The sequence below is a fragment of the Somniosus microcephalus genome, chromosome 22 (assembly GCF_052327205.1).
Source record: "Somniosus microcephalus isolate GS21.2 chromosome 22, FLI_Smic_1.0, whole genome shotgun sequence".
Classification (NCBI taxonomy): Eukaryota; Metazoa; Chordata; class Chondrichthyes; order Squaliformes; family Somniosidae; genus Somniosus; species Somniosus microcephalus.
Window position 1 is genome coordinate 19,196,696 of NC_141008.1, and position 24,687 is coordinate 19,221,382.

The 24,687-nt window shown below is 47.8% G+C and overlaps 1 protein-coding gene across 2 annotated transcripts in view; it reads right to left on the bottom strand.

Annotated features, from left to right (window-relative positions):
• The window catches only part of mmp28 (matrix metallopeptidase 28), a 181,939-nt gene that overhangs the window by 68,524 nt on the left and 88,728 nt on the right, over positions 1-24,687 (bottom strand). For both annotated transcript variants that reach the window (XM_085964242.1, XM_085964241.1), the window contains exon 3: positions 3,507-3,694. In XM_085964242.1, the coding sequence (XP_085820368.1) occupies positions 3,507-3,694 (188 nt within the window). The remainder of the gene's footprint in view (positions 1-3,506; positions 3,695-24,687) is intronic.

Consider the following 24,687-nt stretch of genomic DNA (forward strand, 5'->3'; position numbering starts at 1 on the left):
ACACTTCCTTTCCCCTCTCTCTTCCCCCTCCCTCTCACACTCCCTTTCTCCTCCTCTTCCCCCTCCCTCTCACACTCCCTTTCTCCTCTCTCTCTCCCCCTCCCTCTCACACTTCCTTTCTCCTCTCTCTCTCCCCTCCCTCTCACACTCCCTTTCTCCTCTCTCCTCCCCTCCCTCTCACACTCCCTTTCTCGCCATTCTTCCCCCTCACTCTCACAACTCCCTTTCTCCTCTCTTCCCCCTCCCTCTCACACTTCCTTTCTCCTCTCTCTTCCCCCTCCCTCTCACACTTCCTTTCTCCTCTCTCTTCCCCCTCCCTCTCACACTCCCTTTCTCCTCTCTCTTCCCCCTCCCTCTCACACTTCCTTTCTCCTCTCTCTTCCCCACCCTCTCACACTCCCTTTCTCTCTCTCTTCCCCCTCCTCTCTCACTCCCTTTCTCCTCTCTCTTCCCCCTCCCTCTCACACTCCTTTCTCCTCTCTCTCCCCTCCCTCTCTCACTACCCTTTCTCCTCTCTCTTCCCCCTCCCTCTCTCACTCCCTTTCTCCTCTCTCTTCCCCTCCCTCTCACACTTCCTTTCTCCTCTCTCTCCCCCTCCCTCTCTCACTCCCTTCTCCTCTCTTCCCCCTCCCTCTCACATCCTTTCTCCTCTCTCTTCCCCCTCCCTCTCACACTTCCTTTCTCCTCTCTCTTCCCCCTCCCTCTCACACTCCCTTTCTCCTCTCTCTCCCCCACCCTCTCACACTCCCTTTCTCCTCTCTCTTCCCCCTCACTCTCTCACTCCCTTTCTCCTCTCCTTCCCCCTCACTCTCTCACTCCCTTTCTCCTCTCTCTTCCCCCTCTCACTCTCACTCTCCTCTCTCTTCCCCTCACTCTCACTCCCTTCCTCTCTCTCCCCCTCCCTCTCACTCCTCTCTCTCTTCCCTCACTCTCTCACTCCTTTCTCCTCTCCTTCCCCCTCACTCTCACTCCCTTTCTCCTCTCTCTTCCCCCTCCCTCTCACACTCCCTTTCTCCTCTCTCTTCCCCCTCACTCTCACACTCCTTTCTCCTCTCTTCCCCTCCCTCTCACTCCCTTTCTCCTCTCTCTTCCCCCTCCCTCTCACACTCCCTTCTCCTCTCTCTTCCCCTCCCTCTCACTCTTCTCTCTCTTCCCTCACTCTCACACTCCTTTCTCCTCTCTCTTCCCCTCACTCTCACACTTCCTTTCTCCTCTCTCTTCCCCCTCCCTCTCACACTCCCTTTCTCCTCTCTCTTCCCCTCCCTCTCACACTCCCTTTCTCGTCTCTCTTCCCCTCACTCTCACACTTCCTTTCTCCTCTCTCTTCCCCTCCCTCTCACACTCCCTTTCTCCTCTCTCTTCCCCCTCCCTCTCACACTCCCTTTCTCCTCTCTCTTCCCCTCCCTCTCACTCCCTTTCTCCTCTCTCTTCCCCCTCCCTCTCACACTCCCTTTCTCCTCTCTTCCCCTCCTCTCACACTTCCTTTCTCCTCTCTCTTCCCCCTCACTCTCACACTTCCTTTCTCCTCTCTCTTCCCCCTCCCTCTCACACTCCCTTTCTCCTCTCTCTTCCCCTCACTCTCACACTCCTTTCTCCTCTCTCCCCTCACTCTCACACTTCCTTTCTCCTCTCTCTTCCCCCTCCCTCTCACACTCCCTTTCTCCTCTCTCTTCCCCCTCACTCTCACACTCCCTTTCTCCTCTCTCTTCCCCCTCCCTCTCACTTCCTTCTCCTCTCTCTTCCCCTCCTCTCACACTCCCTTTCTCCTCTCTCTTCCCCCTCCTCTCTCACTCCCTTTCTCCTCTCTCTTCCCCCTCCCTCTCTCACTCCCTTTCTCCTCTCTCTTCCCCCTCCCTCTCCACTCCTTCTCTCTCTTCCCCTCCCTCTCACTCCCTTTCTCCTCTCTCTTCCCCTCCCTCTCACACTCCTTCTCCTCTCTTCCCCTCCTCTTCACTTCCTTTCTCCTCTCTCTTCCCCCTCCCTCTCTCACTTCCTTTCTCCTCTCTCTTCCCCCTCCCTCTCTCACTTCCTTTCTCCTCTCTCTTCCCCCTCCTCTCTCTCCCCCTCCCTCTCTCACTTCCTTTCTCCTCTCTTCCCCTCACTCTCACACTCCCTTTCTCCTCTCTCTTCCCCCTCCCTCTCTACTTCCTTTCTCCTCTCTCTTCCCCTCCCTCTCACACTCCCTTTCTCCTCTCTCTTCCCCCTCCCTCTCACACTCCCTTTCTCCTCTCTCTTCCCCCTCCCTCTCTCACTTCCTTTCTCCTCTCTCTTCCCCTCCCTCTCACACTCCCTTTCTCCTCTCTCTTCCCCCTCCCTCTCACACTCCCTTTCTCCTCTCTTCCCCCTCCCTCTCACACTCCCTTTCTCCTCTCTCTTCCCCCTCCCTCTCTCACTTCCTTTCTCCTCTCTCTTCCCCCTCCCTCTCTCACTTCCTTTCTCCTCTCTCTTCCCCCTCCCTCTCACACTCCCTTTCTCCTCTCTCTTCCCCCTCCCTCTCACACTTCCTTTCTCCTCTCTCTTCCCCTCCCTCTCGCACTCCCTTTCTCCTCTCTCTTCCCCCTCCCGCTCACACTCCCTTTCTCCTCTCTCTTCCCCCTCCCTCTCACACTCCCTTTCTCCTCTCTCTTCCCCCTCCCTCTCTCACTTCCTTTCTCCTCTCTCTTCCCCTCACTCTCACACTCCCTTTCTCCTCTCTCTTCCCCCTCCCTCTCGCACTTCCTTTCTCCTCTCTCTTCCCCCTCCCTCTCTCACTTCCTTTCTCCTCTCTCTTCCCCCTCCCTCTCACACTCCCTTTCTCCTCTCTCTTCCCCCTCCCTCTCTCACTTCCTTTCTCCTCTCTCTTCCCCTCACTCTCACACTCCCTTTCTCCTCTCTCTTCCCCCTCCCTCTCTCACTACCTTTCTCCTCTCTCTTCCCCCTCCCCCTCACACTCCCTTTCTCCTCTCTCTTCCCCCTCCCTCTCACACTCCCTTTCTCTCCTATCTTCCCCCTCCTCTCTCACTTCCTTTCTCCTCTCTCTTCCCCCTCCCTCTCACACTCCCTTTCTCCTCTCTCTTCCCCCTCCCTCTCTCACTTCCTTTCTCCTCTCTTCCCCCTCCCTCTCACACTCCCTTTCTCCTCTCTCTTCCCCCTCCCCACACTCTCTCTTACTTTCCTTTCTTCTCTCTCCTCTCCTGACCCCCATGCTCTCTTCCTTCCTTTCCCTCCTCCCCCACCAATCATCCCATCATGCGGAGTGCTGATCTAAATTAGGGTGACCCTATTTTCTAAACCGAATCTGGGGACACACAGGGTGGGAGCACAGAAAAGTAGCCAAGGCGGAAAATGTAGGTTGCGCAGCGCAGCGAGGCAAAACTTTTTGTTATTTTGATATAAACTGAATCTGCAAAAAGCAGCACCAGAACTTTGCGGCTGAATAACACGGCCGCTGTTCACAGCATCTGCCGGCTGCAATCCCCGGCTCCTCCCCCCCCCTCACAGCCTGTGCAGCCGCGCCCATGGTTTACCTTGTTGCGAGTAACGCTTGGCCCGCCTTGGCTTGCTGGCTCGTCCCAAGAAGAGGGTTTCCACGTGTTCTTCCCAGGCGTTGTGGCTCCCGAGATCCTTGACACCGCACCGCGGCTCAGCCATCTGCCGGACTGTGGGCTCATCCAGGGTGCCGCTGATGGGGAGGTGAGCAATCCATTGGAACTCCCTGGAAAAAGGCCAATCACAGAGAGAAGCAGTGAGCGCACAGAAAGGTCATCCAGCTCCAAGCAGCAGCTCCGTCAGGATGGCGGCTCAACCGGCACGGACATTTTAGCTCCTGGTGAGGAGGAGCCTCATCCAAATCTTAATATCCTACCTTCAATTTGTTTTGGTGACTCCAAAAGTAAAAAAGCAAAGGTTATTTTGCAAGGGGAAGAGGTCATTTTTCTAGATTATAGTTTATATGAGGAAAGGCTACTTTCACATTCAAGTAAAATGGCCTTCATTGTAACTTAGTAACGGTTTTAGTCAGGAGAAGACCTTTGGTCCATCTAGCCCACCTAGCTACAGTACTCCCTTGGTGCATTTCCTGTCTCCTCAACGAATGAGCTGGGTTCTGAGGCAGTTCACGAATACTAATTGACATGAATCCGTCCTTCATGAAAGAAAGACTTATGAAATAATACTGAGCAGCCTGCGGGTGGCGCTGTCCAGGGAGAGTATAAATACTCAGGCACGGGCCCAGCTTGCACAGGACATTCTTAACAGGAACTAGTGAAGGACACAACTAGACCTCCATGTTGTAAAACAGTTGATTAAAGCTTTGTTTAACGCTTAGACCAAGTGCCTAGTAGTTTTCTTACGTCACTGATGGCATGGGGTAGCATTAGGCTGGGAATGGAGAGTAAAATTTGGATAAATGTCACTGGAAATGGTTGGGCCCCTTTGGGTGGATGTTTATCCAATCAGTACATCTGAATTTCTGAGCAACTCTAGCACAGAGCCATGGGAATGCGGGAGGTGTTTTTGACGGAGATTACACTTGTGGATATTGCGCTTATTGGTTCTGTGTTGCCATAAATCACCAGGAATAAGCATTCTGAAGGAAGTGGGTGTGTGCTGCCTTTCACAGATTGTCAGAAACTTAACAATAGTGTCTACAAGGTACAATTATAGAGGACATCAAAGCATTAGGTGTCAGCTGTGGCTCAGTGGGCAGCACTCTCGCCTGAGTCAGTAGGTTGTGGGTTCAAGTCCCACTCCAGAGACTTAAACACAATGGCCCAGAAATTAGGTTCGGGCAAGCCCCCGATATGCACTTACCCGGTGCGCCGACAGCTGAAGCCTGGGCCTGCTTGGAATTCCTGTCACTGGCCCGGTTCAGCTGTCGGTGCGCTGTGCTTGCCTGATCCAGCGACGTAGTTAGTTCGATGTGCTGGCTGGGATCAGGTGAGCACTGGGCAGCCAATCAGGGGAGGGGAAACTTCATTCATGAGTTTGATAGTAAGAACTGTCAAACTCATGAAAATTACGGGCGCCCAAAACACTACTTAAACTTTAAATAAAATTTTAAAAAACATCCCACTAATTAAATGAACTATAAATAACTTTAAAAAACTATTTTAAACAATTAATCAAATTTTTGAAAAAAGTAATTTTTTAAGAAATCGGGTCTAAAAATACTGTAAAGTCCTTAAAAACAATAAAGCTGTGGAAAAAATGTTATAATTTTAAATAATAGACCACTTACCTTAAAGAATCAAGTGCTTACATCTCCTTTTTACATTTCTAAAAAGTTGAGGCCCTTACACACGGGCAAACCTGTCAAAAAGAAGGAAGTTCAATGCGTGCGCGCCTCTGAACCCCTTGGACGAAATGCCGGTTTCCCGCGCATGCTGAAATCCGGCACTTCCAACGGGCCCACGCGTGAGTACCCCGTCCGCACTCACGTGTTGGGACCGGAATTACTGGGCCATAATCCGGGTGACACTCCAGTGCAGTACTGAGGGCAGCCTTTCAAATGAGACTTTAAATCGAGGCCCCCGTCTGCCCCTCTCAAGTGGATGTAAAAGATCTCACAGCACGATTCAACAGAAGAGCAGGGGAGTTCTCCTCAGTGTCCTGGCCAATATTTATACCTCAACCAAAATTATTAGAGAAAAAACAGATTATCTGGCATAGTGGTTAGCACTGTTGCCTCACAGCGCCAGAGACCCGGGTTCGAATCCGGCCTCGGGCGACTGTCTGTGTGGAGTTTGCACATTCGCCCCGTGTTTGCGTGGGTTTTCTCCGGGTGCTCCGGTTTCCTCCCACAGTCCAAAGATGTGCGGGTTAGGTTGATTGGCTATGATAAATTGGCCCTTAGTGTTAGGGGGACTAAATACGTGGGGTTACAGGGATAGGGTGGGATATGTGTTGGTGTAGGGGTTACGGGGATTGGGTGGGATATGTGTCGGTGTAGGCTCGATGGGCCGAAATGGCCTCTATCTGCACTGTGGGGTTTCTGTGATTCTGTGATTATCACATTGCTGTGTGCAAATTGGCTGTTGTATTTCCTACATTACAACAGTGACTACACTTTAAAAAAGCACTTCCTTGGGTTATCCTGAGGTCATGAAAGGCGCTATATAAATGCAAGTCCTTTCTTTTTATTTCTATTCAACACTACAGGGGCAACTCCTGCCTACTATTAGAAACAATAAGTGACTTCAAGAGGACACAGATTATGTTCCAGTATATAGAATTACATAGAATTTACAGCACACAAACAGGCCATTCGGCCCAACTGGTCTATGCCGATGTTTATGGCCTGCATGAGCCTCTTCCTACCCGACTTCATCTAACCCTTCTATTCCTTTCTGCCTCACATACTTGTCTAGCTGCCTCTTACCTGCATCCATGCTATTCACCTCAGCCACTCCATGTTGGGCAGATAGATGTCAGATAACATTAATACAGAGAAATCTGACGTGGTACATTTTAGGAGAAAGAATTTGGAGAGGAAATATACATTATAGAATCACAGAATCATAGAAATTTATGGCACAGAAGGAGGCCATTCGGTCCATCGTGTCTGTGCCGGCCGACAAAGAGCTCTCCAGCCTAATCCCACTTTCCAGCACTTGGTCCGTAGCTTTGTAGGTTACGGCACTTCAAGTGCATATCCAAGTACTTTTTAAATGTGATGAGGGTTTCTGCCTCCACCACCCTTTCAGGCAGTGAGTTCCAGACCCCCACCACCCTCTGGGTGAAAAAAGTTCTCCTCAACTCCCCTCTAATCCTTCTACCAATTACTTTAAATCTATGCCCCCTGGTTTTTGACCCTTCTGCTAAGGGAAATAGGTCCTTCCTATCCACTCTATTGAGGCCCCTCATAATTTTATACATCTCAATAAGGTCTCCCCTCAGCCTCCTCTGTTCCAAAGAAAACAACCCCAGCCTATCCAGTCTTTCCTCATAGCTAAAATTCCCCAGCCCAGGCAACATTCTCACAAATCTCCTCTGTACCCTCTCTGGTGCAATCACATCTTTTCTGTAATGTGGTGACCAGAACTGTATGCAGTACTCTAGCTGTAGCCTAACTAGTGTTTTATACAGTTCAAGCATAACCTCCCTGCTACCTTCAGAGATCTGTGGACCTGCACTCCAAGGTCCCTCTGTTCCTCTACACTTCTCAGTGTCCTACCATGTATTGTGTATTCCCTTGCCTTGTTCGCTCTCCCCAAATGCAATACCTCACACTTCTCCAGATTGAATTCCATTTCCCACTTTTCTGCCCACCTGACCAGTCCATTGATATCTTCCTGCAGTCTACAGCTTTCTTCCTCACTATCATCTGCAAACTTCTTAATCATGCCCTCTACATTGAAGTCTAAATCATTGATATACACCACAAAAAGCAAGGGGCCTAGTACTGAGCCCTGCGGAACCCCACTGGAAACAGCTCTCCAGTCACAAAAACATCCGTCGACCATTACCCTTTGCTTCCTGACACTGAGCCAATTTTGGATCCAACTTGCCACTTTCCCTTGGATCTCATGGGCTTTTACTTTTAGAACCAGTCTGCCATGTAGGACCTTGTCAAAAGCCTTGCTAAAGTCCATGTAGACTACATCAAACGTACTACCCTCATCAACCCTCCTTGTTATCTCCTCAGAAATCAAACACGACCTTCCCTTAACAAATCCATACTGACTGTCCTTGATTAATCCGTGCCTTTCTAAATGCCGATTAATACTGTCCCTCAGAATTTTTTCCAACAATTTTTCCACCACCGAGGTTAGGCTGACTAGCATGTAAATACTCGGTCTATCCCTTTCTTCCTTTTAAAACAACGGTACAATGTTAAGAGTCCTCCGGCACCACGCCTGTAGCGAGAGAGGATTGGAAAATGATGGTCAGAGCCTCCGCTATTTCCTCCCTTGCCTCTCAACAGCCTGGGATGCATTTCATCCGGGCCTGGCAATTTATTTACTTTCAAAGGTGCTAAACCCCTTAATAATTCCTCTCTCACTATGTTTATCTCATTTAATATTTCACGCTCCTCCTTAACTGCATCTTCCCTCTCTTTTGTGAAGACAGACGCAAAGTATTCATTAATAATTATACCCACGTCTTCCACCTCCACACACAAGCTTCCTTTTTGGTCTCTAATAGGCCCTACTCTTTCCTTAGTTATCCTCTTGCTCTTTATGTATTTATAAAGCATCTTTGGATTTTCCTTGATTTTACTTACCAATACTTTTTCATGCCCTCTCTTTGCTTTTCTAAATTCCTTTTTAATTTCACCCCTGCACATTCTATACTCCTCTTGGGTTTCTGCAGTATTGAGCTCTCGGTATCTGACATAAGTGTCCCTTTTTTGGCTTATCCTACCCTGTATGCCCCTTGACATCCAGGGGACTCTAGATTTGGGACTCTAGATTTGGGACTCTAGATTTTCTTTGTGGGAACATATTTGCTCTGAACCCTCACTATCTCCTCCTTGAATGCCTCCCACTGCTATGTAACAGAGAGACTTAGGGATTGAGACAGGCAAATCTTTAAAAGTAGAGTACAAGTTGATAAAGCCATAAAAACATCATGTGGAATCCAAGGTTTTATAAATAGAGGCATGGAGTACAAAAGCAAAGAAATAGTGCTAAACCTATACTGATCATTGTTTAGGCTGCAATTAGAATATTGTGTCCAGTTTTGAGTGCCTTAGTTCAGGGAGGATATCAAGGCCTTGGAGAGGGTGCAGAATAGATTCACTGAGATGATCCCAGGGATAAGAGGCTTTGGTTCAGGAGGGACTAGAGAAACTGGCAATCTTTTCACAAGAACAAGGAAGGTTAGAAGATCTGATAGAGGTGATCAAATTTATGAGGAGCTTTGATAAGGTAAATTTGGAAAAAAATCTTTTCATCGATTGATGAGACTTAAGATCTCCAATAGAACGAAGGGAAAGATTAGGAGAAATGTTTTTCTACAGAGGCTTGCTAGGGCATGGAGTGTGCTACCAGAAACACGGGGGAAGCAGAATCCATGATGGCCTTTATAAGGGAAGTGGATAAATATTTGGAAAAGCAACATTTAAAAGGGTATGGAGAGAGGACAGGGGAATCGGGCTATATTTAAAAGGGTATGGAGAGAGGACAGGGGAATCGGGCTATATTTAAAAGGGTACGGAGAAAGGACAGAGGAATCGGGCTATATTTAAAAGGGTACGGAGAGAGGACAGGGGAATCGGGCTATATTTAAAAGGGTACGGAGAGAGGACAGGGGAATCGGGCTATATTTAAAAGGGTACGGAGAGAGGACAGGGGAATCGGGCTATATTTAAAAGGGTACGGAGAGAGGACAGAGGAATCAGGCTATATTTAAAAGGGTATGGAGAAAGGACAGAGGAATCGGGCTATATTTAAAAGGGTACGGAGAGAGGACAGGGGAATCGGGCTATATTTAAAAGGGTACGGAGAGAGGACAGGGGAATCGGGCTATATTTAAAAGGGTACGGAGAGAGGACAGGGGAATCGGGCTATATTTAAAAGGGTACGGAGAGAGGACAGAGGAATCGGGATATATGTAAAAGGGTACGGAGAGAGGACAGGGGAAACGGGCTATATTTAAAAGGGTACGGAGAGAGGACAGGGGAATCGGGCTATATGTAAAAGGGTACGGAGAGAGGACAGGGGAATCGGGCTATATTTAAAAGGGTACGGAGAGAGGACAGAGGAATCGGGCTATATTAAAAAGGGTATGGAGAAAGGACAGGGGAATCGGGCTATATTTAAAAGGGTACGGAGAGAGGACAGGGGAATCGGGCTATATTTAAAAGGGTACGGAGAGAGGACAGGGGAATCGGGCTATATTTAAAAGGGTATGGAGAATGGACAGAGGAATCGGGCTATATTTAAAAGGGTACGGAGAGAGGACAGAGGAATCGGGCTATATTTAAAAGGGTATGGAGAGAGGACAGGGGAATCGGGCTATATTTAAAAGGGTACGGAGAGAGGACAGGGGAATCGGGCTATATTTAAAAGGGTACGGAGAGAGGACAGGGGAATCGGGCTATATTTAAAAGGGTATGGAGAATGGACAGAGGAATCGGGCTATATTTAAAAGGGTACGGAGAGAGGACAGAGGAATCGGGCTATATTTAAAAGGGTATGGAGAGAGGACAGGGGCATCGGGCTATATTTAAAAGGGTACGGAGAGAGGACAGGGGAATCGGGCTATATTTAAAAGGGTACGGAGAAATGACAGAGGAATCGGGCTATATTTAAAAGGGTACGGAGAGAGGACAGGGGAATCGGGCTATATTTAAAGGGTATGGAGAAAGGACAGGGGAATCGGGCTATATTTAAAAGGGTACGGAGAGAGGACAGAGGAATCGGGCTATATTTAAAGGGGATGGAGAAAGGACAGGGGAATCGGGCTATATTTAAAAGGGTACGGAGAGAGGACGGGGAATCGGGCTATATTTAAAAGGGTATGGAGAATGGACAGAGGAATCGGGCTATATTTAAAAGGGTACGGAGAGAGGACAGGGGAATCGGGTTATATTTAAAAGGGTATGGAGAGAGGACAGGGGAATCGGGCTATATTTAAAGGGTACGGAGAAAGGACAGGGGAATCGGGCTATATTTAAAAGGGTATGGAGAGAGGACAGAGGAATCGGGCTATATTTAAAAGGGTACGGAGAGAGGACAGGGGAATCGGGCTATATTTAAAAGGGTACGGAGAGAGGACAGGGGAATCGGGCTATATTTAAAAGGGTACGGAGAGAGGACAGGGGAATCGGGCTATATTTAAAGGGTACGGAGAGAGGACAGAGGAATCGGGCTATATTTAAAAGGGTATGGAGAGAGGACAGGGGAATCGGGCTATATTTAAAAGGGTACGGAGAGAGGACAGGGGAATCGGGCTATATTTAAAAGGGTATGGAGAGAGGACAGGGGAATCGGGCTATATTTAAAAGGGTACGGTGAGAGGACAGGGGAATCGGGCTATATTTAAAAGGGTACGGAGAGAGGACAGGGGAATCGGGCTATATTTAAAAGGGTACGGAGAGAGGACAGGGGAATCGGGCTATATTTAAAAGGGTACGGAGAGAGGACAGGGGAATCAGGCTATATTTAAAAGGGTACGGAGAGAGGACAGAGGAATCGGGCTATATTTAAAGGGTATGGAGAAAGGACAGGGGAATCGGGCTATATTTAAAGGGTACGGAGAGAGGACAGGGGAATCGGGCTATATTTAAAAGGGTATGGAGAAAGGACAGGGGAATCGGGCTATATTTAAAAGGGTACGGAGAGAGGACAGGGGAATCGGGCTATATTTAAAAGGGTACGGAGAGAGGACAGGTGAATCGGGCTATATTTAAAAGGGTATGGAGAGAGGACAGGGGAATCGGGCTATATTTAAAAGGGTACGGAGAGAGGACAGGGGAATCGGGCTATATTTAAAAGGGTATGGAGAAAGGACAGGGGAATCGGGCTATATTTAAAAGGGTACGGAGAGAGGACAGGGGAATCGGGCTATATTTAAAAGGGTACGGAGAGAGGACAGAGGAATCGGGCTATATTTAAAAGGGTACGGAGAGAGGACAGGGGAATCGGGCTATATTTAAAAGGGTACGGAGAGAGGACAGAGGAATCGGGCTATATTTAAAGGGTACGGAGAGAGGACAGGGGAATCGGGCTATATTTAAAAGGGTACGGAGAGAGGACAGAGGAATCGGGCTATATTTAAAAGGGTACCGAGAGAGGACAGGGGAATCGGGCTATATTTAAAGGGTACGGAGAGAGGACAGGGGAATCGGGCTATATTTAAAAGGGTACGGAGAGAGGACAGGGGAATCGGGCTATATTTAAAAGGGTACGGAGAGAGGACAGGGGAATCGGGCTATATTTAAAAGGGTACGGCGAGAGGACAGAGGAATCGGGCTATATTTAAAAGGGTACCGAGAGAGGACAGGGGAACCGGGTTATATTTAAAAGGGTACGGAGAGAGGACAGGGGAATCGGGCTATATTTAAAAGGGTACGGAGTGAGGACAAAGGAATCGGGCTATATTTAAAAGGGTACCGAGAGAGGACAGGGGAATCGGGTTATATTTAAAAGGGTACGGAGAGAGGACAGGGGAATCGGGCTATATTTAATAGGGTACGGAGAGAGGACAGGGGAATCGGGCTATATTTAACAGGGTATGGAGAGAGGACAGGGGAATCGGGTTATATTTAAAGGGCTATGGAGAGAGGACAGGGGAATCGGGCTATATTTAAAAGGGTATGGAGAGAGGACAGGGGAATCGGGTTATATTTAAAAGGGTACGGAGAGAGGACAGAGGAATCGGGCTATATTTAAAAGGGTACGGAGAGAGGACAGAGGAATCGGGCTATATTTAAAAGGGTACGGAGAGAGGACAGGGGAATCGGGCTATATTTAAAAGGGTACCGAGAGAGGACAGGGGAATCGGGCTATATTTAAAAGGGTACGGAGAGAGGACAGGGGAATCGGGCTATATTTAAAAGGGTATGGAGAGAGGACAGGGGAATCGGGCTATATTTAAAAGGGTATGGAGAGAGGACAGGGGAATCGGGCTATATTTAAAAGGGTACGGAGAGAGGAAAGGGGAATCGGGCTATATTTAAAAGGGTACGGAGAGAGGACAGAGGAATCGGGTTATATTTAAAAGGGTACGGAGAGAGGACAGGGGAATCGGGCTATATTTAAAAGGGTACGGAGAGAGGACAGAGGAATCGGGTTATATTTAAAAGGGTACGGAGAGAGGACAGAGGAATCGGGCTATATTTAAAAGGGTACGGAGAGAGGACAGGGGAATCGGGCTATATTTAAAAGGGTATGGAGAGACGACAGAGGAATCGGGCTATATTTAAAAGGGTATGGAGAGAGGACAGGGGAATCGGGCTATATTTAAAAGGGTATGGAGAGAGGACAGGGGAATCGGGCTATATTTAAAAGGGTACGGAGAGAGGACAGAGGAATCGGGTTATATTTAAAAGGGTATGGAGAGAGGACAGGGGAATCGGGCTATATTTAAAAGGGTATGGAGAGAGGACAGGGGAATCGGGCTATATTTAAAAGGGTACCGAGAGAGGACAGAGGAATCGGGTTATATTTAAAAGGGTACGGAGAGAGGACAGGGGAATCGGGCTATATTTAAAAGGGTATGGAGAGAGGACAGGGGAATCGGGCTATATTTAAAAGGGTACGGAGAGAGGAAAGGGGAATCGGGCTATATTTAAAAGGGTACGGAGAGAGGACAGAGGAATCGGGTTATATTTAAAAGGGTACGGAGAGAGGACAGGGGAATCGGGCTATATTTAAAAGGGTACGGAGAGAGGACAGAGGAATCGGGTTATATTTAAAAGGGTACGGAGAGAGGACAGAGGAATCGGGCTATATTTAAAAGGGTACGGAGAGAGGACAGGGGAATCGGGCTATATTTAAAAGGGTATGGAGAGACGACAGAGGAATCGGGCTATATTTAAAAGGGTATGGAGAGAGGACAGGGGAATCGGGCTATATTTAAAAGGGTATGGAGAGAGGACAGGGGAATCGGGCTATATTTAAAAGGGTACGGAGAGAGGACAGAGGAATCGGGTTATATTTAAAAGGGTATGGAGAGAGGACAGGGGAATCGGGCTATATTTAAAAGGGTATGGAGAGAGGACAGGGGAATCGGGCTATATTTAAAAGGGTATGGAGAGAGGACAGGGGAATCGGGCTATATTTAAAAGGGTACGGAGAGAGGACAGAGGAATCGGGTTATATTTAAAAGGGTACGGAGAGAGGACAGGGGAATCGGGCTATATTTAAAAGGGTACGGAGAGAGGACAGAGGAATCGGGTTATATTTAAAAGGGTACGGAGAGAGGACAGAGGAATCGGGCTATATTTAAAAGGGTACGGAGAGAGGACAGGGGAATCGGGCTATATTTAAAAGGGTATGGAGAGACGACAGAGGAATCGGGCTGTATTTAAAAGGGTACGGAGAGAGGACAGGGGAATCGGGCTATATTTAAAAGGGTACAGAGAGAGGACAGGGGAATCGGGCTATATTTAAAAGGGTACGGAGAGAGGACAGGGGAATCGGGCTATATTTAAAAGGGTACGGAGAATGGACAGGGGAATCGGGCTATATTTAAAAGGGTACGGAGAGAGGACAGGGGAATCGGGCTATATTTAAAAGGGTATGGAGAGAGGACAGGGGAATCGGGCTATATTTAAAAGGGTACAGAGAGAGGACAGGGGAATCGGGCTATATTTAAAAGGGTACGGAGAGAGGACAGGGGAATCGGGCTATATTTAAAAGGGTACGGAGAATGGACAGGGGAATCGGGCTATATTTAAAAGGCTACGGAGAGAGGACAGGGGAATCAGGCTATATTTAAAGGGTACGGAGAGAGGACAGGGGAATCGGGCTATATTTAAAGGGTACGGAGAGAGGACAGGGGAATCGGGCTATATTTAAAAGGGTACGGAGAGAGGACTGGGGAATCGGGCTATATTTAAAAGGGTACGGAGAGAGGACTGGGGAATCGGGCTATATTTAAAAGGGTACAGAGAGAGGACAGAGGAATCGGGCTATATTTAAAGGGTACGGAGAGAGGACAGGGGAATCGGGCTATATTTAAAAGGGTATGGAGAGAGGACAGAGGAATCGGGCTCTCTTTAAAGGGTACGGAGAGAGGACAGGGGAATCGGGCTATATTTAAAAGGGTACGGAGAGAGGACTGGGGAATCGGGCTATATTTAAAAGGGTACAGAGAGAGGACAGGGGAATCGGGCTATATTTAAAAGGGTACAGAGAGAGGACAGGGGAATCGGGCTATATTTAAAAGGGTACGGAGAGAGGACAGGGGAATCGGGCTATATTTAAAAGGGTACGGAGAATGGACAGGGGAATCGGGCTATATTTAAAAGGCTACGGAGAGAGGACAGGGGAATCGGGCTATATTTAAAGGGTACGGAGAGAGGACAGGGGAATCGGGCTATATTTAAAGGGTACGGAGAGAGGACAGGGGAATCGGGCTATATTTAAAAGGGTACGGAGAGAGGACTGGGGAATCGGGCTATATTTAAAAGGGTACGGAGAGAGGACTGGGGAATCGGGCTATATTTAAAAGGGTACAGAGAGAGGACAGAGGAATCGGGCTATATTTAAAGGGTACGGAGAGAGGACAGGGGAATCGGGCTATATTTAAAAGGGTATGGAGAGAGGACAGAGGAATCGGGCTATATTTAAAGGGTACGGAGAGAGGACGGGGAATCGGGCTATATTTAAAAGGGTACGGAGAGAGGACAGAGGAATCGGGCTATATTTAAAAGGGTACGGAGAGAGGACAGGGGAATCGGGCTATATTTAAAAGGGTACGGAGAGAGGACAGGGGAATCGGGCTATATTTAAAAGGGTACCGAGAGAGGACAGGGGAATCGGGCTATATTTAAAAGGGTACGGAGAGAGGACAGGGGAATCGGGCTATATTTAAAAGGGTATGGACAGAGGACAGGGGAATCGGGCTATATTTAAAAGGGTATGGAGAGAGGACAGGGGAATCGGGCTATATTTAAAAGGGTACGGAGAGAGGACAGGGGAATCGGGCTATATTTAAAAGGGTACGGAGAGAGGACAGAGGAATCGGGTTATATTTAAAAGGGTACAGAGAGAGGACAGGGGAATCGGGCTATATTTAAAAGGGTACGGAGAGAGGACAGAGGAATCGGGTTATATTTAAAAGGGTACGGAGAGAGGACAGAGGAATCGGGCTATATTTAAAAGGGTACGGAGAGAGGACAGGGGAATCGGGCTATATTTAAAAGGGTATGGAGAGACGACAGAGGAATCGGGCTATATTTAAAAGGGTATGGAGAGAGGACAGGGGAATCGGGCTATATTTAAAAGGGTATGGAGAGAGGACAGGGGAATCGGGCTATATTTAAAAGGGTACGGAGAGAGGACAGAGGAATCGGGTTATATTTAAAAGGGTATGGAGAGAGGACAGGGGAATCGGGCTATATTTAAAAGGGTATGGAGAGAGGACAGGGGAATCGGGCTATATTTAAAAGGGTATGGAGAGAGGACAGGGGAATCGGGCTATATTTAAAAGGGTACGGAGAGAGGACAGAGGAATCGGGTTATATTTAAAAGGGTACGGAGAGAGGACAGGGGAATCAGGCTATATTTAAAAGGGTACGGAGAGAGGACAGAGGAATCGGGTTATATTTAAAAGGGTACGGAGAGAGGACAGAGGAATCGGGCTATATTTAAAAGGGTACGGAGAGAGGACAGGGGAATCGGGCTATATTTAAAAGGGTATGGAGAGACGACAGAGGAATCGGGCTATATTTAAAAGGGTACGGAGAGAGGACAGGGGAATCGGGCTATATTTAAAAGGGTACAGAGAGAGGACAGGGGAATTGGGCTATATTTAAAAGGGTACGGAGAGAGGACAGGGGAATCGGGCTATATTTAAAAGGGTACGGAGAATGGACAGGGGAATCGGGCTATATTTAAAAGGGTACGGAGAGAGGACAGGGGAATCGGGCTATATTTAAAAGGGTATGGAGAGAGGACAGGGGAATCGGGCTATATTTAAAAGGGTACAGAGAGAGGACAGGGGAATCGGGCTATATTTAAAAGGGTACGGAGAGAGGACAGGGGAATCGGGCTATATTTAAAAGGGTACGGAGAATGGACAGGGGAATCGGGCTATATTTAAAAGGCTACGGAGAGAGGACAGGGGAATCGGGCTATATTTAAAGGGTACGGAGAGAGGACAGGGGAATCGGGCTATATTTAAAGGGTACGGAGAGAGGACAGGGGAATCGGGCTATATTTAAAAGGGTACGGAGAGAGGACTGGGGAATCGGGCTATATTTAAAAGGGTACGGAGAGAGGACTGGGGAATCGGGCTATATTTAAAAGGGTACAGAGAGAGGACAGAGGAATCGGGCTATATTTAAAGGGTACGGAGAGAGGACAGGGGAATCGGGCTATATTTAAAAGGGTATGGAGAGAGGACAGAGGAATCGGGCTATATTTAAAGGGTACGGAGAGAGGACAGGGGAATCGGGCTATATTTAAAAGGGTACGGAGAGAGGACTGGGGAATCGGGCTATATTTAAAAGGGTACAGAGAGAGGACAGGGGAATCGGGCTATATTTAAAAGGGTACAGAGAGAGGACAGGGGAATCGGGCTATATTTAAAAGGGTACGGAGAGAGGACAGGGGAATCGGGCTATATTTAAAAGGGTACGGAGAATGGACAGGGGAATCGGGCTATATTTAAAAGGCTACGGAGAGAGGACAGGGGAATCGGGCTATATTTAAAGGGTACGGAGAGAGGACAGGGGAATCGGGCTATATTTAAAGGGTACGGAGAGAGGACAGGGGAATCGGGCTATATTTAAAAGGGTACGGAGAGAGGACTGGGGAATCGGGCTATATTTAAAAGGGTACGGAGAGAGGACTGGGGAATCGGGCTATATTTAAAAGGGTACAGAGACAGGACAGAGGAATCGGGCTATATTTAAAGGGTACGGAGAGAGGACAGGGGAATCGGGCTATATTTAAAAGGGTATGGAGAGAGGACAGAGGAATCGGGCTATATTTAAAGGGTACGGAGAGAGGACGGGGAATCGGGCTATATTTAAAAGGGTACGGAGAGAGGACAGAGGAATCGGGCTATATTTAAAAGGGTACGGAGAGAGGACAGGGGAATCGGGCTATATTTAAAGGGTACGGAGAGAGGACAGAGGAATCGGGCTATATTTAAAAGGGTACGGAGAGAGGACAGGGGAATCGGGCTATATTTAAAAGGGTACGGAGAGAGGACAGAGGAATCGGGCTATATTTAAAAGGGTACGGAGAGAGGACGGGGAATCGGGCTATATTTAAAAGGGTACGGAGAGAGGACAGGGGAATCGGGCTATATTTAAAAGGGTATGGAGAGAGGACAGAGGAATCGGGTTATATTTAAAGGGTACGGAGAGAGGACAGGGGAATCGGGCTATATTTAAAAGGGTACGGAGAGAGGACTGGGGAATCGGGCTATATTTAAAAGGGGACGGAGAGAGAACTGGGGAATCGGGCTATATTTAAAAGGGTACGGAGAGAGGACAGGGGAATCGGGCTATATTTAAAAGGGTACGGAGAGAGGACAGAGGAATCGGGCTATATTTTAAAGGGTACGGAGAGAGGACAGGGGAATCGGGCTATATTTAAAAGGGTACGGAGAGAGGACTGGGGAATCGGGCTATATTTAAAAGGGTACGGAGAGAGGACAGGGGAATCGGGCTATATTTAAAAGGGTATGGAGAGAGGACTGGGGAATCGGGCTATATTTAAAAGGGTACGGAGAGAGGACAGGGGAATCGGGCTATATTTAAAAGGGTACGGAGAGAGGACAGAGGAATCGGGCTATATTTAAAAGGGTACGGAGAGAGGACTGGGGAATCGGGCTATATTTAAAAGGGTACGGAGAGAGGACTGGGGAATCGGGCTATATTTAAAAGGGTACGGAGAGAGGACAGAGGAATCGGGCTATATTTTAAAGGGTACGGAGAGAGGACAGGGGAATCGGGCTATATTTAAAAGGGTACGGAGAGAGGACTGGGGAATCGGGCTATATTTAAAAGGGTACGGAGAGAGGACAGGGGAATCGGGCTATATTTAAAAGGGTACGGAGAGAGGACTGGGGAATCGGGCTATATTTAAAAGGGTACGGAGAGAGGACAGGGGAATCAGGCTATATTTAAAAGGGTACGGAGAGAGGACAGGGGAATCGGGCTATATTTAAAAGGGTACGGAGAGAGGACAGGGGAATCGGGCTATATTTAAAAGGGTACGGAGAGAGGACAGGGGAATCGGGCTATATTTAAAAGGGTACGGAGAATGGACAGGGGAATCGGGCTATATTTAAAAGGGTACGGAGAGAGGACAGGGGAATCAGGCTATATTTAAAAGGGTACGGAGAATGGACAGGGGAATCGGGCTATATTTAAAAGGGTACGGAGAATGGACAGGGGAATCGGGCTATATTTAAAAGGGTACGGAGAGAGGACAGAGGAATCGGGCTATATTTAAAAGGGTATGGAGAGAGGACAGGGGAATTGGGCTATATTTAAAAGGGTACGGAGAGAGGACAGGGGAATCGGGCTATATTTAAAAGGGTACGGAGAGAGGACAGGGGAATCGGGCTATATTTAAAAGGGTACGGAGAGAGGACTGGGGAATCGGGCTATATTTAAAAGGGTACGGAGAGAGGACAGGGGAATCGGGCTATATTTAAAAGGGTACGGAGAGAGGACTGGGGAATCGGGCTATATTTAAAAGGGTACGGAGAGAGGACAGGGGAATCAGGCTATATTTAAAAGGGTACGGAGAGAGGACAGGGGAATCGGGCTATATTTAAAAGGGTACGGAGAGAGGACAGGGGAATCGGGCTATATTTAAAAGGGTACGGAGAGAGGACAGGGGAATCGGGCTATATTTAAAAGGGTACGGAGAATGGACAGGGGAATCGGGCTATATTTAAAAGGGTACGGAGAGAGGACAGGGGAATCAGGCTATATTTAAAAGGGTACGGAGAATGGACAGGGGAATCGGGCTATATTTAAAAGGGTACGGAGAATGGACAGGGGAATCGGGCTATATTTAAAAGGGTACGGAGAGAGGACAGAGGAATCGGGCTATATTTAAAAGGGTATGGAGAGAGGACAGGGGAATTGGGCTATATTTAAAAGGGTACGGAGAGAGGACAGGGGAATCGGGCTATATTTAAAAGGGTACGGAGAGAGGACAGAGGAATCGGGCTATATTTAAAAGGGTACGGAGAGAGGACAGGGGAATCGGGCTATATTTAAAAGGGTACGGAGAGAGGACAGAGGAATCGGGCTATATTTAAAAGGGTACGGAGAGAGGACAGGGGAATCGGGCTATATTTAAAAGGGTATGGAGAGAGGACAGAGGAATCGGGCTATATTTAAAAGGGTACGGAGAGAGGACAGGGGAATCGGGCTATATTTAAAAGGGTACGGAGAGAGGACAGAGGAATCGGGCTATATTTAAAAGGGTACGGAGAGAGGACAGAGGAATCGGGCTATATTTAAAAGGGTACGGAGAGAGGACAGAGGAATCGGGCTATATTTAAAAGGGTACGGAGAGAGGACAGAGGAATCGGGCTATATTTAAAAGGGTACGGAGAGAGGACAGGGGAATCGGGCTATATTTAAAAGGGTATGGAGAGAGGACAGGGGAATCAGGCTATATTTAAAAGGGTATGGAGAAAGGACAGAGGAATCGGGCTATATTTAAAAGGGTATGGAGAGAGGACAGTGGAATCGGGCTATATTTAAAAGGGTACGGAGAAAGGACAGACGAATCGGGCTATATTTAAAAGGGTACGGAGAGAGGACAGGGGAATCGGGCTATATTTAAAAGGGTACGGAGAGAGGACAGGGGAATCGGGCTATATTTAAAAGGGTACGGAGAAAGGACAGAGGAATCGGGCTATATTTAAAAGGGTACGGAGAAAGGACAGAGGAATCGGGCTATATTTAAAAGGGTACGGAGAAAGGACAGAGGAATCGGGCTATATTTAAAAGGGTACGGAGAGAGGACAGGGGAATCGGGCTATATTTAAAAGGGTACGGAGAGAGGACAGGGGAATCGGGCTATATTTAAAAGGGTACGGAGAAAGGACAGGGGAATCGGGCTATATTTAAAAGGGTACGGAGAGAGGACAGAGGAATCGGGCTATATTTAAAAGGGTACGGAGAGAGGACAGAGGAATCGGGCTATATTTAAAAGGGTACGGAGAGAGGACAGGGGAATCGGGCTATATTTAAAAGGGTATGGAGAAAGGACAGGGGAATCAGGCTATATTTAAAAGGGTATGGAGAGAGGACAGGGGAATCGGGCTATATTTAAAAGGTTACGGAGAAAGGACAGAGGAATCGGGCTATATTTAAAAGGGTATGGAGAGAGGACAGAGGAATCGGGCTATATTTAAAGGGTACGGAGAGAGGACAGGGGAATCGGGCTATATTTAAAAGGGTACGGAGAGAGGACAGGGGAATTGGGCTATATTTAAAAGGGTATGGAGAAACGACAGAGGAATCGGGCTATATTTAAAGGGTATGGAGAAAGGACAGGGGAATCGGGCTATATTTAAAAGGGTACGGAGAGAGGACAGGGGAAACGGGCTATATTTAAAAGGGTACGGAGAGAGGACAGGGGAATCGGGCTATATTTAAAAGGGTACGGAGAGAGGACAGGGGAATCGGGTTATATTTAAAAGGGTGCGGAGAGAGGACAGGGGAATCGGGCTATATTTAAAAGGGTACCAAGAGAGGACAGAGGAATCGGGCTATATTTAAAAGGGTACGGAGAGAGGACAGGGGAATCGGGCTATATTTAAAAGGGTACCAAGAGAGGACAGAGGAATCGGGCTATATTTAAAAGGGTACGGAGAGAGGACAGGGGAATCGGGCTATATTTAAAAGGGTACGGAGAGAGGACAGGGGAATCGGGGTTTATTTAAAAGGGTACGGAGAGAGGACAGGGGAATCGGGCTATATTTAAAAGGCTATGGAGAAAGGACAGGGGAATCGGGCAATATTTAAAAGGGTACGGAGAGAGGACAGGGGAATCGGGCTATATTTAAAAGGGTACGGAGAAAGGACAGAGGAATCGGGCTATATTTAAAAGGGTATGGAGAGAGGACAGAGGAATCGGGCTATATTTAAAAGGGTATAGAGAGAGGACAGGGGAATCGGGCTATATTTAAAAGGGTACGGAGAAAGGACAGAGGAATCGGGCTATATTTAAAAGGGTACGGAGAGAGGACTGGGGAATCGGGCTATATTTAAAAGGGTATGGAGAAAGGACAGGGGAATCGGGCTATATTTAAAAGGGTACGGAGAGAGGACAGGGGAATCGGGCTATATTTAAAAGGGTACGGAGAGAGGACAGGGGAATCGGGCTATATTTAAAAGCGTACGGAGAGAGGACAGGGGAATCGGACTATATTTAAAAGGGTACGGAGAGAGGACAGGGGAATCGGGTTATATTTAAAAGGGTACGGAGAAAGGACAGAGGAATCGGGCTATATTTAAAAGGGTACGGAGAGAGGACAGGGGAATCGGGCTATATTTAAAAGGGTACGGAGAGAGGACAGGGGAATCGGGCTATATTTAAAAGGGTACGGAGAGAGGACAGGGGAATCGGGCTATATTTAAAAGGGTACGGAGAGAGGACAGGGGAATCGGGCTATATTTAAAAGGGTACGGAGAGAGGACAGGGGAATCGGGCTATATTTAAAAGGGTACGGAGAGAGGACAGGGGAATCGGGCTATATTTAAAAGGGTACGGAGAGAGGACAGGGGAATCGGGCTATATTTAAAAGGGTACGGAGAGAGGACAGGGGAATCGGGCTATATTTAAAAGGGTACGGAGAGAGGACAGGGGAATCGGGCTATATTTAAAAGGGTATGGAGAAAGGACAGGGGAATCGGGCTATATTTAAAAGGGTACGGAGAGAGGACAGGGGAATCGGGCTATATTTAAAAGGGTATGGAGAAAGGACAGGGGAATCGGGTTATAATTAAAAGGGTACGGAGAGAGGACAGGGGAATCGGGCTATATTTAAAAAGGTACGGAGAGAGGACAGAGGAATCGGGCTATATTTAAAAGGGTACGGAGAGAGGACAGAGGAATCGGGCTATATTTAAAAGGGTATGGAGAGAGGACAGGGGAATCGGGCTATATTTAAAAGGGTACGGAGAGAGGACAGAGGAATCAGGCTATATTTAAAAGGGTACGGAGAGAGGACAGAGGAATCGGGCTATATTTAAAAGGGTACGGAGAGAGGACAGGGGAATCGGGCTATATTTAAAAGGGTACGGAGAGAGGACAGGGGAATCGGGCTATATTTAAAAGGGTATGGAGAGAGGACAGGGGAATCAGGCTATATTTAAAAGGGTATGGAGAAAGGACAGAGGAATTGGGCTATATTTAAAAGGGTACGGAGAGAGGACAGGGGAATCGGGCTATATTTAAAAGGGTACGGAGACAGGACAGGGGAATCGGGCTATATTTAAAAGGGTATGGAGAAAGGACAGAGGAATTGGGCTATATTTAAAAGGGTATGGAGAGAGGACAGGGGAATCGGGTTATACTTAAAAGGGTACGGAGAGAGGACAGGGGAATCGGGCTATATTTAAAAGGGTACGGAGAGAGGACAGGGGAATCGGGCTATATTTAAAAGGGTACGGAGAGAGGACAGAGGAATCAGGCTATATTTAAAAGGGTACGGAGAGAGGACAGAGGAAGCAGGCTATATTTAAAAGGGTATGGAGAGAGGACAGGGGAATCGGGTTATACTTAAAAGGGTACGGAGAGAGGACAGGGGAATCGGGCTATATTTAAAAGGGTACGGAGAGAGGACAGAGGAATCGGGCTATATTTAAAAGGGTACGGAGAGAGGACAGAGGAATCGGGCTATATTTAAAAGGGTACGGAGAGAGGACGGGGAATCGGGCTATATTTAAAAGGGTACGGAGAGAGGACAGAGGAATCGGGCTATATTTAAAAGGGTACGGAGAGAGGACAGGGGAATCGGGCTATATTTAAAAGGGTACGGAGAGAGGACAGAGGAATCGGGCTATATTTATAAGGGTACGGAGAGAGGACAGAGGAATCGGGCTATATTTAAAAGGGTACGGAGAGAGGACAGGGGAATCGGGCTATATTTAAAAGGGTACGGAGAGAGGACAGGGGAATCGGGCTATATTTAAAAGGGTACGGAGAGAGGACAGAGAAATCGGGCTATATTTAAAAGGGTACGGAGAGAGGACAGGGGAATCGGGCTATATTTAAAAGGGTATGGAGAAAGGACAGGGGAATCAGGCTATATTTAAAAGGGTATGGAGAGAGGACAGGGGAATCGGGCTATATTTAAAAGGGTACGGAGAAAGGACAGAGGAATCGGGCTATATTTAAAAGGGTATGGAGAGAGGACAGAGGAATCGGGCTATATTTAAAGGGTACGGAGAGAGGACAGGGGAATCGGGCTATATTTAAAAGGGTACGGAGAGAGGACAGGGGAATCGGGCTATATTTAAAAGGGTACGGAGAGAGGACAGGGGAATCGGGCTATATTTAAAGGGTATGGAGAAAGGACAGGGGAATCGGGCTATATTTAAAAGGGTACGGAGAGAGGACAGGGGAAACGGGCTATATTTAAAAGGGTACGGAGAGAGGACAGGGGAATCGGGCTATATTTAAAAGGGTACGGAGAGAGGACAGGGGAATCGGGCTATATTTAAAAGGGTACGGAGAGAGGACAGGCGAATCGGGTTATATTTAAAAGGGTGCGGAGAGAGGACAGGGGAATCGGGCTATATTTAAAAGGGTACGGAGAGAGGACAGGGGAATCGGGCTACATTTAAAAGGGTACCAAGAGAGGACAGAGAATGGGCTATAGTTAAAAGGGTACGGAGAGAGGACAGGGGAATCGGGCTATATTTAAAAGGGTACGGAGAGAGGACAGAGGAATCGGGCTATATTTAAAAGGGTACGGAGAGAGGACAGGGAATCGGGCTATATTTAAAAGGGTACGGAGAGAGGACAGGGGAATCGGGCTATATTTAAAAGGGTACGGAGAGAGGACAGGGAGAATCGGGCTATATTTAAAAGGCTATGGAGAAAG